The following is a 17,461-nucleotide window of genomic DNA, read 5'->3' on the forward strand; positions in this document are numbered from 1 at the left end:
AAATGGTGACTGAAGGGCGCCTCTCGAGTGCAAAGGGTTAATATTAGTATATTAGTAACATTAATATTAATTAACGTTAGTATTAATGTTATTAACCCTTTGCAGTCGAGAGGTGACCCTCAGTCACCATTTCATAAAATTTGGAAGATAATTAATATATCAAATTTAATGTAATGTAAGTGTCCGAGGTATCGAAATCAAATAATTCTACAATTCTATTATTATACAATTCTTTATTTACTGCTCAAGAAAGTATCGTCAGTTTTTTAGTACAGAATCTTTGATTTTCTACTCTTCTCTAGCCAAAAAATCGTCGGGTGCAAAGGGTTAATATTAGTATATTAGTAATATTAATATTAGTATTAATATTATTAATATCAGTATATTAGTAATATTAATATTAGTATTAATATTATTAATATTAGTATTAGTTGGGTAATATTCGACCACGTTTGCGACAAGTACTATCGATCGTAAGATTAGCATTACGCATATAATTGTACAATATGCTGTTATATTGAAAGAAAGAAAAATAGAAGGATCGTTATGCGACATGGAATGAAAAGAGAAGATAAAAATCGAACGTATACTGGAAATATTTGAATTGAATTGAAAAATATGGAGAAAACATCCACTTTCTTCTTTTGCACTAGTTAACATCGATTGTCGTTCTTGCTATTCGAATATATTCGAAAAGCAATTACTATATTTCACCTATCGACGATATTTATCCCCCAAGCAAGATTTGAAATATTATTATTTACTTTCCTTGAATTGCGACGGTATATATGAAGGAAAATAAGGCGAATTAATCATAAATAAAATTTTCCTATGCAATACAAATTTTGCAATAATAGCATTTTATAATCTCTGACTAGACTATACCTCTGTACATGCAACGTTTAAATGAACCACGATGCATATGGTATTATTAACAGAATCTGCTTTAAAGTATATTTTATCCAATTAGAATCTTAATAACGGTATATCTTTTCAGCAGGCCTCATTTTAATTTTACCAACCGATTCATATTTCGCACTTTTAATTTCACCCGACTCGTATTTTATGTTTTTCGCTCTAATTTATTTACTTTTTGTTATAAGTAGTATAAATTATATCAATATATTCACTTATACTCTTTTCACCACGGTGTTTACACTGTTTCTGTATTAGCGTTAAGTTAATTATTCAAGCTTTTCATTTCGATACTGTATCTGTGGAAGCCATTGCAAAATTAACAAAACCTTATTAAGCGTTATTAACTCTTCATTTTTAGAGTTAATAAAATTAAAATTACATTAAAATTACGTACACTGAAACAAGCAAATAACGAATGCAAACTTATTCAAACATGCATAAACGGTCGTCAGAAGTTTATAAACGAATGTTATAGAAAACGTTACTTAAAATAAATACTCTTTTATCTTAATCTGTATCAGTCAAGACTGATTTGAAAAAATTTTTTTTTTCAATCGACTTTATTTGATTAACATCCTGCAATCCATCCTAGTAAAAAAGAAAAGAAAAAATGAAAAATAAAACAAAACACATTGTGTTTAAATTAATTTAACATTTAAATGAAAATAAAATACATTAGGGAAATCAATTTCGTAAGAACATTGCGTGCAGTGATAGTACCAATTATGAATAATTTTATGATAATGGGATATAGTAAATCTCAATGTCTAAGAAATTGAATTTAAAAATTGAAGCATGTTCCCTGTCTCTGTGACGAAATATTTATTGAAATTGACAGTAGTATTATTTGTTTGTAACACGATGATTGACTTTTGAGTAAATGTTCAGACGTTCTCTTCGATTATGAACAATCTATACAACAGGATTAATACGCTTTATTTAATAGGTGTCCTGGTTTATGATAGAAAATTTTTGTAATATTAGACGTTTCGATTGTAAAAATTGGACGAAACAAAAGAAATACGTGTTTTGAAATTCGACAGGATGTTATTTGTTACAAGGCAAATGGACAATCGGTCCGAGAAGTGATTAAATTATTAAACACAAGCAATACTGTAGGATTTTTTGGATAAATTAATCGTATGCAGACATAGTTCTGCGCGTCTAATAAACAATAACTCTCTGTTTCTAATAAAACAGGTTTTATTTAACTAAAATATTACACTAGGTTTCTCACACGATCGTCTATTCACTACGTCTCTGCCACACACATTCAGCCTTCTGCCTTCTGACTTCTCTCTACTCTGCCTATTCTCCTTGCATCCTTACTTAACACGTTGACTGCTACGCGCATTTTACGTGGTTCACCCATGACGCCAACATGAATATTTTATTATGCGATGCATATTATTTTGAAATATTATTTACAATAGATAAGATGAGTTGTATAATCGTGTTTAACGTATTTTTCGTGGTGGGGGTCACCGGTGACCCCCGCGGCGCTGTAGACCATTTTTGCCATTATCAATTGTTTAAAAACCAACTCGAAAAAATATTTCAATTCCCGATTTTAGGATGAAGTTAGCGATGTATTTAGTGAAATGTTCCGATCACGAAGATTGCATTTCATCGAGCAATTACGTACAGAAAAAACGTCGTCACGAATTTAAAAAGAAACCTGGAAGTGTGCGAAATGTAAGGCGATTTTGCAAAGTGTGCTATGAAAATAATTCAAATCAGCTAGGAAGAATGAGAGCAAAGAATTGCACTAAAAAAGTGGCGACATATTGTGCCGACTGTTTTGGTTCACCTTTTCTTTGTATAAATAAAATTATTTTTGCATGTTCTGTATGGCATTAATTTCTTCGAACCATTATAGTAACGATGGTACTATTTAAAAATTTATCAGTATCGATATTTACTCTAATTATGTATTTTTACTAATGGTCGCGTCGCCGGTCACCGGTGACCCCCATGGCAGTCAACGTGTTAAAACTAGAACTCTCCCTTTTCGTATATAGGCTTTTCTTCTCAATCATTCGACATAGTCACAGACATCCCGACAAAAGGATTTGGCACTATCGTTTGTGCTTTCGTCCTGAAGGTCCGAGTCGGACCCAATGCCGCCATTCGCTATCCCTCGCTTTGTGAGAAGCCACCCAAATGTTTTCATGAACTTCCTTAGAAGTAAGACCGCACACCCATTCGCCCCGCTACTACTCTTAATACCTTATTAGTGTCCTTCACCGTTCGCCATCCCACAATACATATTAGTGACGTTTATAGTTAAAAATAGGAAATTTTTATTTTTATGACCAATATTTTTTAACCCTTTACCCTCGAGAGGCGCCCTTCAGTCTCCATTTGATGAAATTTCGAAGCTCGATATTCGTTAAAGTGTCAAATTTTAGATAATGTAATGATGTGCGAGGTATCGAAATCAAATAATTCTACGTGTTAATTATCATACGATTTCTTATTTATTACTAAAAGAAATATCGTCAGCTTTATAGCAAAAAATCTTTGAACTCCTATTCTTCTTTAGCCAAAAAATCGTCGAGTGCAAAGGGTTAATACTTTGTTAGTGTCCTTCATCGCTCGCCATCCCACAATACTATTATCACAGATATTATATGTCACAGACACATTTGTGAGGATCGAGCCGATTTAATCTTTCATGAATGTTGTCCAAAATTATTTAATTCTCGTATTTAGAAGAAGAATTTATGTTATGGGAAAGATGGTTAAAATCGAAACAGTACTTCTCGGTAAACATGAGATATTGATTTTGTGCGTTCCTTCGGCTAACAAGGAGACTGCAAGGCTTTCGAGTCACCGATTTAGTTCAAATTTTGTAGGATGGTAGATTTAGTTTTCCTGATGGTGAGGGTATATGGTTATAGGCACCACATCTCGTTAATTTTTAAGATATTTGCAATTGAAAATTTATAATTTGATTCAGTTCTGTTTGGGATCGTTACAAAATAATGATTGAGCAATGCTTACCATATACCCTCACCATCAGAAAGACTAAATCTACCATCCTACAAAATTTGAACTAAATCGGTGATTACTCAATGGGTTTATTACTTTGTTTTATACAATTATCTTTGGGACGCCTATCAAAGCTCTTATTAAAATCTTTTCTATCGTAAGTTCTCTTATTTATCGATGTTATTTCATATTTCTTCTTATTTATATTTATTTCCAAAACAAATGTTTTATTCTCAAACACTCTTATGAAACCGTTCCAGTCTGATCAGAATTTAGACATTCTTATCATGTGGTTCATACATCGAGGATACTACAATTAGATTGTTTCATTATTCATTGTCACTGTCAAATATCTGCAGTCTAACTTCTTTTCTTTTAATTGGTCGAAAATCCGCCTCACTTTGCAAATATTCTCCTTGGTTTTCAAGTATAGTTTTTCCTAAAACTCTTTATATGGAGCCAAGCAATTTTGAAATTCTCTTTTAACCAGTTAGCTGTGATTGGCGAGTATACTCGTCATGGAGAAGTGGCAGAATTTTGTGTCACGACGAGTATACTCGTCATGGGTAAAAAGTAGTGACCATTGGCTATTTAAATTGTAATTTTTGTGAAAAATAAACATATTCTCAAATTTCAAGATGTTTAGAATATTTTGAGGCCGGGTCGGAATAAAACAAACAAATAAAAAATATGAATAATTTGAGATGAACTCATGCGTCCCCGTATGCATCGGCTGAAACAGCTTATCAGTTCGCATAACGAATTTATTTATGCGCGATGATAACGTTTTTTAGATGTAGCGTAAAAGGGGCAAAAGCAAAAGTCGGAAAGCTGATTTACGATAGGGTTCCTTCAGGGATGATCCGCCACGGGACAAATGCGTGACGCTGACCAGGCGCTGAGCCCATTGATGGCTGCTGGCCCGAAGTTACCCAGCTATTTTTTGACGGTCACTAAAATTCATAGATATCCATAAAAACTAACCAATAAGAGAATAGATGTTAACCAAATAAGTAAATATTAGTAATAAAATTGTCAATTTTATAAAATAAACTCATCTTTTTGATCCAATATTTAACAGCGACACTTACTCTGTGATTGACGAGTATACTCGTCGTCGCTCGATTTTCGCGACACATATAGGTGCGCACTCTCAAAAGGGAGCGTCACAGCTAACTGGTTAAATTTTGCACTACGCATCGTTGAAGAATTATTTTGAGTTAACCAACATTCTAATTCTTCAGCTAAATCCAGCCCTTTTTTTACATCGTAACTGAAGTTTGAAACGATTTCGTTATTCGAATATACAACTCCCCTACTTAAAAATCCCTTAATCGCAAAATTGCCAGAATATCGAGTAGAAAATTTAGCTAGTCGATTTATCTATTCCAATTCAGCCATTTGTTGAAAACTATAACTCCACTGATATCCTCGCGCGTGACGTAAACCCAGGTTTGATGCTTCGCATTCAGATCTCTAGAATTGCATACCTAAGTACAGTGCTATTCGTGTTGACAGTGCTATTCGCCTGTTGACAATTAATTCGATATGGAGACAAGTTCAATTTGTTTAACCTTCGATTCTAACGACAAGATTCAATTTCTTAGAATTGTTGAAATATTTAAAAATTCCACGTTGTTACGTACTTATTACTCTCGGCAACCAAAAAGGAACACTTCTACCACACAGGAGGAATTTTATATTTCCGCATTCCGAATTTCATTTCGCGCATATGTATACGCGAACGCATATGTATATGTATATGTATGCGCATTATCGTCTTGATTGTCGCCAGTGACACAAAGACGACGTCAGTTCTCGTATCATAGTAAAGACATATCGACAGATCGCATACAAACGGAAGGTTATCGTGTGTATATTTAGGATTCTATTGGGAGAGATCGACTAGAATAATATTGCGACACTTAATAGAACAAAAAGAAGCTTTATCAATAGAATAACCGGTTAATGTAATGTAGGAGATATACTTTGATTGGGAATACAAGGAATAAACATGTTATTAATTCCAATATATTTTTATTACGAGCTAAAGAGACGTAGTAGTAAAGTACTGTAGGATGGCGAAAACTGATTTTGAGACACCGAAAATTGACAAAACAACGAGAACAGAATATCACAAACTCGAAACTCATAAAACTAATTTAACCTAGGAAAAGAACACCAAGATAACGAAACGAAAACGCACAAAGACGCACTCTAATTTAACTCTCTTTCCAACATCGAGCGACTCACGCTCGTGCTGGTCACAATTGATTTCTAAGGACTCTGTTTTGGTCGTCAAGGGCCCTGCTTTTATGCTTTTCTTAACCTACGCTTCACCTCCCCGTAGGGACCACGCAACTTAATTTTGTTACCCAAAATAACTTTTCCATTTGCTTCTAGAAAATATTGATCGGTTTATAATTTGTTTTTGTTGGCAATGGCCGATTCGCGATTTCTTTCCGAAATGGTATCCTACAGTGCAACTTAAAAGATTAGAGTAAATAACGCAGCTCATGTTTAATAATGATTAAATGGCATATCGTTACATCATTTTGTCGTAAAAACAAAACCAAGTGGTATCGATAATTGAAAAAAATTGTGATATAATTCAACGTTGAAATTTCTGAACTTAAAATTGTACCTGTTACATCTGTAGGGCTTTTTGCTAAATTAATCCTGTGCAGACAGAGATCTGCGCGTTTAATAAACAATTCTCTTTTTATAACAAAACAGGTTTATTTAACTAAAATATTACAGTAAGTTTCTGTCAATTCTAACTGTCAAACACACGATCCTCTATTCACTACGCCTCAACTACAGACATTCTGCCTTCTGCCTTCTCTGCACCCTTGCACCCTTATCTAGAGAGTCTAACACTCTCCCTTTTCATATACAAGCATTCTTCGTGAAAATCCTTCACTTAATATTGCAAAAATAAATAATATAAAAAATATTCCAATTTCAAATGAAATTATTTGAGCAATTGAACGAATAGATACTAATATCGAATAATTATTATTAGAAAATCATCCAATTAAAAATACAGGAAAAATGATTAATCTGAAATTGAAAAAAATGTAAATAATTGAATATTTATGTTTTTAAAAACTATTTAATTTAAATCAAGGATAAATTAATCATAATATAAATGATAAAATAAATATAATTATTGGACTTAATAAAAATGTTAAATTATAATTAAAAAATAATAATCATTCGACTTTGACATTGCTTATCAAAAAGTCACTTCCGTCGTAAACTATAATTCCCATGACACGTTCTATTCTCTTCCCGAATAGAACATATTATGGTAACAAATTTTAGAAAAACTCCAATAAAAATAATTTTGCAATTAATTTTTTTAACATAAAATATTATACTCGCTGGTCCGAGAATATAAAATATCGTAGCGATGTGACATAATTTTTATACGCCCCTGCATGTACCACAGAAAATTTCGTAATTGTAAAAAAAGCTCCACGCATAATTTGAAACATTCCATTCATATTCGTTATTTATATTGCAAGATATACATATATAATTTCTCAGAAAAGATTCTGTTTGTATTTATCAGAAAAAGAAACGGAGAAAAGGAAAAGAAAAAAAGGGAATAAAAATAAATTTTATATTTTCCAAAAACTTAGGCAATTTAACCAAGTGCGAATAAAAATAAATAAAACTTGATGTTCATTTAAACGGTAATAATACCTCGAAAATAAAAGCAACATGCAGCATTTTTCTTTAGAACTATGGAATAAACATGGAGGATACAAGAGAATAATTAACCTTTTCATTCTCGCCTCACCTTCTTGCACATTTTAAAAATTTTCCATAGCATCGATATCATACAATCACAAAAATAATCCAATATACGTACAACAGTTTATTTCATACTCCCACACTTCCACCATTATCATAAATATCATATTCTATATTATTATACTATATATCAACTATACTCTGACATGATACATCGTTTCTGTTTGTTACTTATAATTTCCATAAAATTTAAATTCATCATTATCCACGAATTATTATTCACTTAATTATTCGTTCAATTATTATTCACCTTCTAATTTATCTTTCTTATAAAAGATAAATTATACACGTACCTCTAAATTCTTTTGTGTGAAACAATACTGAATTTACACAACCTTATACCTAGAACCTAGACCCTATAGAAAACCCTAGATTACTCTAGAAATATAATTTCTAACCAAATGACGTACGTACATAAGTTGCATGTCGCAGGGGCTTATTGGTCCAATGATAATCGTCATTTTTTGAAAAGAAATTGGAAAAAGTATATAAAAGAAGAAAGAAAATAAAGAGATAAAAACGCTTTATTGTTTATGGAATAAAATAATTGTTGATCGTTCCAAGATAACTGATGCATTTGCTCCAAGATTCGGTGTTATCTTTTCGTTAGTTTAGTGATTCGCCGCATTCGAGTTCTATCGTTCTTCTCTAGTCAGAACTCATTGGGTTCCCGATAATTCGACGCTGCCGAGCTTAAGGCGCGTCAGTTAACGCGAACCTAGTACAGCGATGGCTCCATAGATGGCAGTGGTACACTCAACGTTACTTATGGAAACATACTCCATCCTTTTCCAACACAGACGACTCGATGAAACAATGCAGATTGAATTTCGTATAAACAGAGTTACTCTGCATACGTTCATCGATTCGTTTCGCGATTTCACGATCAAAATAAATTTAATAATATATTACCTACGTTATGATTATTATTATTATCAATTTAGAAATATTACGAAACAACGCGTTTGATCTTATACAAGTCTCTTATCAGAAAAATCTCGCAAATTTAATAAATTTGATTAATTATTACTTTACAAAAAAGAAGAAAAAAAAGGAAAATACGAAATAAATTTTCTTTAAGAGATTATATTTTGATATATTCAATTTAAGTTCTGTCTGTCCTTGTCGATAGACGGCTGTCAATTATAGGTTAGTTACGAACTGCCATTTAAGGAGACATTACTATATTTAGATCGATTAACGTGCTGAACGTTGACAATTTGTTTCAGGGAAAACTGTAGAGTGGATGCACCCTATGTGAAAACCTATGCGACTTTAGGTTACTTATAACTTGGCATTGGTACTAAATATACATTTTACATATAAACATTCACAACTTCAATTCCCATTTTACTTCACTTTTGCCGAGTCCGAGTGCCCGAGCTGTTAAAAGTACCGGCTATTATTTACGGCTATTTCTCCGTATATTTTCGCCTCATTCCAGAAAAAAGACGTTTCGCTAGACGTTTAAACGATTATTTACACGTAACGTTAACGGAGATACGAAATCGTTCCGAACGAAGACAAGATTGGGAAGGCTTTGAAAGCACGCGAAAGAGAAGATATTCGCGTACGTGAGTACCACGAAACGTCGCAAGGGGATACGTATGCGTAAGTGACAACGCGAATATTCAACTACGATCCTCGATGCGATCATCCTCGATTTAAAAGACCCCTAGAATTTTATTATCCTTTTCATCTCAAAGTACTTTCTGTAAGATTTTGTTTTTATTTTATTCAACGATACGTGATTTTATCCAACCTCGATTTTAAAAATCGTAGGATTTTATTATCCCTTTTGTTTCGAAAATATCGTTTGTAAGATTTTATTTCAATTTTTCGAATTTTACGCGAATTATTTCGTCTCGATGTAATACTCGTTAAATTATGGTGTCTGGGCCATCGATGTCCTTGGATTATCCATAATATTCGAAACTTTTTCTTTGATCAGAAAAATATATTATATATATATTACACGAGATAAAGTACAGTTTTGAACGATAGTCTCGGTTTTGTGAAGGTATTAAACGTAAAGATACGTTCTGGGGGTGCCAGTCAACCATGAGCCCATTGACCGCTCCCTCAGCTCGCAAATTTCTTTAATGCCACTCAACAACGAGATACAATAAGTTGAAAAGAGGACTAGAAATAATTGACTAATTTTTGTTCGGTTTATTTCTGGGATTAGAAATTTTATTCGATTTTTCGGTAAATCCTAGTCGAAGAGGGAATATGTCGACGGAAGATTTTACGATTAATTACATTAGCGTAGAATTGAAACTCAATGACGCATCTTTCCATCGAACAATTGAAAACGCTAAGTTAAACGCGAAACCTGAAAATGGTTCGAATCACTTCACCGTACTTAATAAGATCACTTTAATTGTCGTTCAATGTAAGTGTTAGCCATACGTTTAACAGATACGTTATAAGTGTCCAACGACAAGTGTTTAATGTAACTTTAGCCCGCTTACGGCCTGATATTAGAACGGCCTGCTAATGGTTAAACTTAACGAGTACAGATAAAACGAAGCTGTTCGACTTTGATCGTAGAAGCTCGATAGCGTTCCCCGGATAAGTGCAACTGTTTTTCGTCCAAGTGGTAACGTTTAACCGGGGTATGAGGGAATATTCGCGAATGTTATTCGAATGATGAAATCTCAGAAGGAGTGAAATTTTTACAATATTTTTCACTACCAATATCTCTATTTTTCTTTTTCTTTTTTTTTTTTTTGATTAAAACTTTGAGTGATGTGGATATATTAAATTAATATATTACGTTAAGAGTGCATTACGAGTACGTTACATTGATATTTCGGATGCTTATTACAACGTACATACGTATTTCCCGGAAATACCTATTAGCAATGTAATAATATTCGATTAATCATTTTTTGGAAGATTAAATGACGTTTATATTCATTTTCATGGAGCAAATCTTACGAATAGAATATCCTCTGTTAAGAATATATTCGTAAATATTTAATAAAAATGTAAAAATGTGTTATTTCCATTATAGAATTGCTCATTTTAAAAGCTGACGTTTCTCGATAGTCGGCTCGTAATGTCGCGAGAGCAGTGATTCGTTCTAGCGGAGCGAAGTGGGGACACGACGGCGGAGTGGGGAGGAAGTGGTGGGAGTAACGGAATAGAGTGGGGACGCGACGGCGTAGTGGGGAGGAAGTGGTGGGAGTAACGGAATAGAGTGGGGATGCAAGATTTGCGCGACCCTGGACTGGAAAACGCTGCATCGATCCTGGGGAACGGCGTAATAGTCGTAAACCGTTACTACTTGCTGTTCGTAATTAGACGAAGTTAAAATTAAAGGGGGAAGAATGCAAATACGAAAGTGGAATATAACAATAACGATTCGTTTGTTTATCACTTAGGATATCGAATCTCGTTCTCTAGAGAGATTTTCTCGAGACATAGCGTTTAGTAGCTTCGGGTTCTCGGTACTGTCACTGCCCCAGTACCAAGATCCCACGAATATCGTTAAAATTAAGAAACTTAAGGAAATTACAACTTATACCCGATGACGCAAGTTTCCCTTCCTTAGACAATTTATTCGACCTTATTCGCTTGTTAAATACTATAGGTCTTGTTGTATCGTAAGAATTAGACCGATAATCTTACAGAGTACATACTTGGTAAAACGATACTTCACGAAATGTATCGTGATTAAAGGACCGGATTGATTCGATCGTAGATGATAATAGACGAGAATTTCCAAGATGGAAGCGTAAGATGTATCAACCAATTCCATCGCAGATTTCGTTTTTATCGACTTCGAGACTCGAAGATCGAAACTGCGAGTATCTTTTAACGATTAATTTATTACCACGATGTCGATCGAAATTATAACGAACGGAGAGCTGAGAGACGGTGTAACTCGCGATTTTGTACATGTAAAAACGATATCGACAAATACTCGTTACGTTACGTCAGTCAGGCATGCGCAGTAGAATCGGTAGTGACGAGGGGTTTGTTTAAAAACGACAGCGATGCAACCACTGCAGGAAAGTTCGGGCACTCGAGGCTGGTCTGAAGAAATCTAACGTATTCACGACGATCGTACTGTTAATTCAAGAGCTCAATTTAACTATTGTAAACATCCTTACGAGAAAAATAGGTAGTTGGTTAATAAGATAAAAGTGACACGTTACTGTCCCTGTGGAAATGAATATAATATACGAATCATAATGAATACGGCATAGGTATCGAGATTATTCCGTTAGTCGCGGCATTAGCAAAGATAGTTTCGACGTACGACTGACAATGAATCTTATTTACAAACTGCGATGACTCGTAAACGAATAGTGACGATTCACCTACACGCTACCTTCGAGAAAAAAGGGAAAAAAAAGAGAAAAAGCCAGTTTCGTTCGATGAAGCATGCAACCTGAATTAATTCGTAAGAGATAAGCTTCGAAACGAATCAAAAAAGATACTATTTTCGTTCTCTTTTTGCAGAGACATTTTATATACATACACACGTTATCGTTCCGTCGTTCGAATTTTAATCACAGATCATGGATAATAGATTCGACTCGCTATCGTTTAATGATCTTATTATTGTACAAGGGGCAATCGAAAGGATCGTTGTGCGTCCTGAATCTCAAAGCGCCATCTGATTTCACGTTTCCTTTTTGCGTCTGAACGCGTCTTTTAATTGGAAAAAAACGTTTCGTCGAGAAGAAGAAAGACGTCGTGGCAACGACTGTGTGCGTGTGTGTATCAGTTGGCGATTATTTTTTCATTAGCGGCTATATACACGTGAGGATAATATCAGTATTACGAGCATAAAAGGACAGTGTTCATTATTAACCACGATAAAGTACAAGTTCTAACGATCGATAATTATTTTCGTATTATTACTTTCGAGAGAAGTATCGATACGCGTCGTTGAATAATTTTTACCAGCTATTTTCTTATTATTTCTCGCGAGCACCGATCGTACGATAATTTACGATGTAATTTACGATGTAATTTATGATGTAATTTACGATGTACGAGTAGATGGGATATGTTTTAAATTTCGTAGACACGGATAGAAAATTTCGATATAATTCCTTTACGTTTCTGTTGGAAAACAAGCACGATTGCTGACGATTTGAAGGAAGAATGCCCCGGTTGCCGGGCAAGGGAGCGAGAGACGAAGAGACGCCATTTTCTTTTGCTTACGCGATCGATCGTGTTGCTTGTGATATTTTAAGTCCGATTTACAAACTCACGTACATTTCGCTGATCGTCTACGAAGCGAAACAATCAGAGTCTACCTTTTGTTTCTCCTCCATTTCTAGATTCGCCAATAGTACAAATATAACTTAAAGTATAGCGTAATTTACGGGTAAGCCTGGCTCAGATGTGATCTAGACGATAATTTCACGCGGACGGTAGACATTTTGTAAGAGTTATTTGAGATATCGATGATCGATTTTCCTCTATTTCGCATGGTGTTATAGTTGGTATTATAGTTATACGTCAAGGTTATATTCGATCCTCGATTATTGGAATTACGAATTTTCCCGGACTATTTCGTGTTTCGATATTTTCCTTTTCACCGTTCACCGGTTCCTTTGTATATTCTGTCTGATTAGCACGACTAGACGAGGATGAGCCATGTCTACCAGGAAAAGACTGAAAACGTACCTGAAATTCACCCCTCCCTCGAAAACGCATGTAACAAATTCTAAGACTAACGTTTTAGAATAATTAGTATTGTCTCATCGTTTCGATAAAAAGAAAAAAATATTAATATTAATAATAATAAAAGAATACATCGACAAGGACGAAGATAATTTTAAGCGATACAGGTGAGAAAAGGGGTGATCGATTCAAGATTTCAGCGATCCTTGACGTGTCCCGAGATGTTTCATCTGTATTTTGTATTAGATCGATCCATCGCCAAGTCGTTTTAAACAAGTGTGCTAAAGATGTGTATCTAGTGAATTACTGTTAGAATCGAGAAACTAGCGTAGAGGTTCTTATCGCACCGATAACATTTATTCGAGAACATGCTGCTTTTTTATCACCAAAAAAAATGGAAAAAAGAGAAATAAATAAATAGGTAAAAAAAAAAGAAAAGAACAAGGAAACAGAGAGATCGAATCGGTTAGATTACGATTATGTTTCCGCGAGCATAATTCGATGACAGGTTGATGCGCGAGCTTCGATCGGAGTTAACGGGAAAATTATGAACGGTGGAGAAAAATTGGAAATGAAAATGGCGCGAGGGAAATTTCGAGAAATTGTGAGATTGCATTCGCAAGAGCAAAACGGGTGTTGTAATCGCTTGGAATACGTTCTAATACGTTTTTGCATTTTGGTTCTACCACCTTTCCGATACTCGATAATGAATTATACCATACCGCGCGTACAGAAAATGAAAATTTAAAGTACCATCCTCTTTCGAGCTGTTACCCGGCCCGTTAACGAGAGATTTCGCGACGAACGCTGGAAAATGAAGGTGGAATGGAAATGAAAGGGGACGGACTCGGTAACAGCTGTCGAAACGAAAACGAGTCGTTGAAAGTTTGTACGAGAAATAATAAAAATTGGACAATTAACGGGATAAAATGTATAACAAAAAGGAGATGTCTAAAATAGAATCGAAATACGTGTGGATTTCGTTACATTCTAAATCAATTATGGACGTTAAATAGTTGCTTAAACGATATTAGAATGTAAATGCAAACGAAGGATAACGAAGTACGACCTTTGTATTAGATAGGTTGTAATTGCGCTAGTGACTTGCGATGCGTCTATCACGACTTACTTTAAAGCTGTATTAACACGTTGAACACACTATTGTTCACTGAGTAACTATCTAATTACCACATATATTACAGTACATGCAAAGAAGTGAAAAATGAAAAAAACAGATAAAACATGTTACTACTTAGAAACTTGAAAACGTGTTATAGAGTATAAAAGGCTTTAGTGTATATAGTTTTGTAAAGTATTAACGATGTATAGACGTGGGGAGAAAAGAAAAAAGGAAAAAAGAAAAAAAAATGGCGAAAATTGAGATGACCTACAGCGTTGAGCCGACGCGACATGTTGTTCAGTTGTTGTTAGTCGAGGCCGATATAAACTACGAGTTTACACCGAGAAATCGAGATCCAAAGGACGCCACGCGATGGACGTTGAACGATGGCGCTAGTTGCAGGAGCAACGTGTGCTGTATCGTGACGCGCGTGGAACAGAATTGTTGCATTCGTTTGCAATTGTTTCGCGACTTGTAATTAAATAACTGATCGTTTTGTTAAATGTAGCTGCATTTACGCGTATGTAGCTATGTATGCGTACACATGCACACGCACACGTATACGTAAAAGCAGAGAGGATGTTATTCGTTACATATACATATAATATGTGATACATGCGTACTATTTTAAGCTGTCAATAGAATGTCCTAATACTAAATATATTATAGTGAGATCAAATTTTGTGTCTTTGATGTTTCTCCTATCACCTTCCTTGTCTATCGAGTTTCTTTATAGAGAATGGTTTGTTTGTATTGTTGAGGAGTTATATTTGTGGTAATGGTTACGTAGATTTTTAAATATATATGTGTTGGGACGAGTGGAACAAGTATGCATGGGATGGAAATATCTAATGAATTTAGGTTATTGCGATTATTATGGTATGCGTGTAATGATTGAGGTGTTGTGTGAATTGTGTATGTCACTGTAATGTATGAAAGAAGAAAGAAAAAAAATGAAAGTGATTTGAGATAGGTCAGTTGCAATTAAGTTTTAATACTGGGAAAATGTGTGAGAATGTGATTGTGATTAATTATATTTAACCTAAATATAGTAGGGCGAATAAGTCAGTCGCGCCATCTACTAAGCTTATCAACGGTCTTCGTTTAGCAGCGCAACTACAGGCCAACTGGTACGTATCACCTTCCACGTAACTGTTTACAAACCATTAAAAGTCGCTACTCTAACGTTTTTAGATGTATTATAATGTCAGGGTTTATTTGCAATTATTGCTTTTAATTCTTAACACGTACAGTGAGTCACAAAATTATTCGCTCAGTCAATAATGCGGTAAAGATTAATGAAGCTGAAAAAGCCCTTCTTTGTCTAGTTATTTCGAGATGAATTACTACGGAATGATCATATAACGAAAAGTATTTGTCGTAATTCTATGTTCGACACTTCAGAGGTCCATTTATGAATCGAAATAATCGCGAAGGCGCTTGGAAGTACGAAAAACTTGCAAGTCATTCGCGAAAATAAGGGACCTAGAGAAATGTTGGATATTCGGTAGATTATTAACCCATTTGCATCATGGCTCTACTTAAGGTGCCGTGTTTAGGCATCAGCGACGTTCAACTGACCACTAGCCCGTAACACCGCGCGCGTATCAGCACTTACTCATAATGGCAGTTAAAAGGATTTTCACGTCAAAAGTAAAGCTTGTTAAGAATATAATGAACCAATGTAGATGAGATTCTCACAAAAGGGATCAAACGTGATCTGTGGCATTTGAAGAATATTCAGCAACTGGTAAGGGAGAAAGTCAGTTCGCGGATTATTCCGCGCTCGGTGATAGGCGACTGTCGTGGCTCGCGGAATATTCCGCGCTCGGTGATAGACGACAGTCGTAGCTCGCGTAATATTCCGCGCTCGGTGATAGACGACAGTCGTGGCTCGCGGAATATTCCGCGCTCGGTGATAGTCGACAATTGTAGCCCGCGGATTATTCCGCGGTCGGTGATAGATGACCGTCGTGGCTCGCGGAATATTCCGCGCTCGGTGATAGACGATAGTCGTGGCTCGCGGAATATTCCGCGCTTGGATGCAAATGGGTTAATGCGTAAATTAAACAATAGAGAATCTAAATGAGATCCCTGAACTTGAGATTGTTGAACTGTCGACAAACAAGTAAAGGCTGAGATAGGACGCTACCATCGCGTACTCCCTTTTTTGTTTTTAAATTAAGATTTGCTTGATAACTCTGTTAAACCTTTGTGCGATTCTCTGGCATCACAATTAGTAAATCTAGGTAACTGAAATTTAATTGCAACATTGGACTTTGACGGCTCATGATGCGATATGACATAAATCATCAAAAATGCAACAATCGCGAACAGGAAGTATGATTGCACTAATTTCGATACATTCTATGTCCGATGAGTGTATTTGACTAAATATTACAACGTGAAATTTATTTATCGATTTGTACGATCTATAAGAATGGCTATTCAGAAAGAAATTAATAATCTGATTCGACATAAATTTAAATTGGGAATAAAATTTATCGCTTGACAAACATTATTCTATGGTAAGTTTAACACCATTTCAGATAATACTAGAACCAGTAGATACTCCATGTGCTACAAAATTGCACACAATTTTAGAGACTTGGAAGACGACTTCGAATCTAACGAGACATCTCTTAAATTTCGTTTAGATGACGAGATTAAAGCGTTTGAACATTTGCTTCACATATCGTATCGTATAATGAGATATACGAAATCACGCAAGGAATATTTTCGCATATTCACGGATATAAAATAAATTTTTACCCAAATTTCTCATCTGCAATTAATTTTCGCTGGGTACTATAACACAGATTTACCGCTGACTTAGTTTTTAAATATGTTGCAGATTAATATAAATTTTAATACCCTTTTTACAATTTCATTTAGATAAACATTTCGTACAATTAATTACTTGCAACTACTATTGTATCGATAAAGAAAGAGAGGGAA

The 17,461-nt window shown here is 34.7% G+C and overlaps 1 protein-coding gene across 1 annotated transcript in view; it reads left to right on the forward strand.

The window, feature by feature from the left end:
• The window catches only part of LOC108546174 (regulator of G-protein signaling 9), a 47,249-nt gene extending 37,845 nt beyond the window's left edge, over positions 1-9,404 (forward strand). Inside the window, exon 12 of the mRNA XM_017898122.1 lies at positions 8,964-9,404. Within this exon, the coding sequence (XP_017753611.1) occupies positions 8,964-9,024 (61 nt within the window). The 3' untranslated portion in view covers positions 9,025-9,404. The remainder of the gene's footprint in view (positions 1-8,963) is intronic.
• Positions 9,405-17,461: the final 8,057 nt, after the last annotated feature.

Source organism: Eufriesea mexicana, unplaced genomic scaffold (assembly GCF_001483705.2).
Source record: "Eufriesea mexicana isolate 0111107269 unplaced genomic scaffold, ASM148370v2 scaffold620, whole genome shotgun sequence".
In the NCBI taxonomy this organism is placed as follows: domain Eukaryota; kingdom Metazoa; phylum Arthropoda; class Insecta; order Hymenoptera; family Apidae; genus Eufriesea; species Eufriesea mexicana.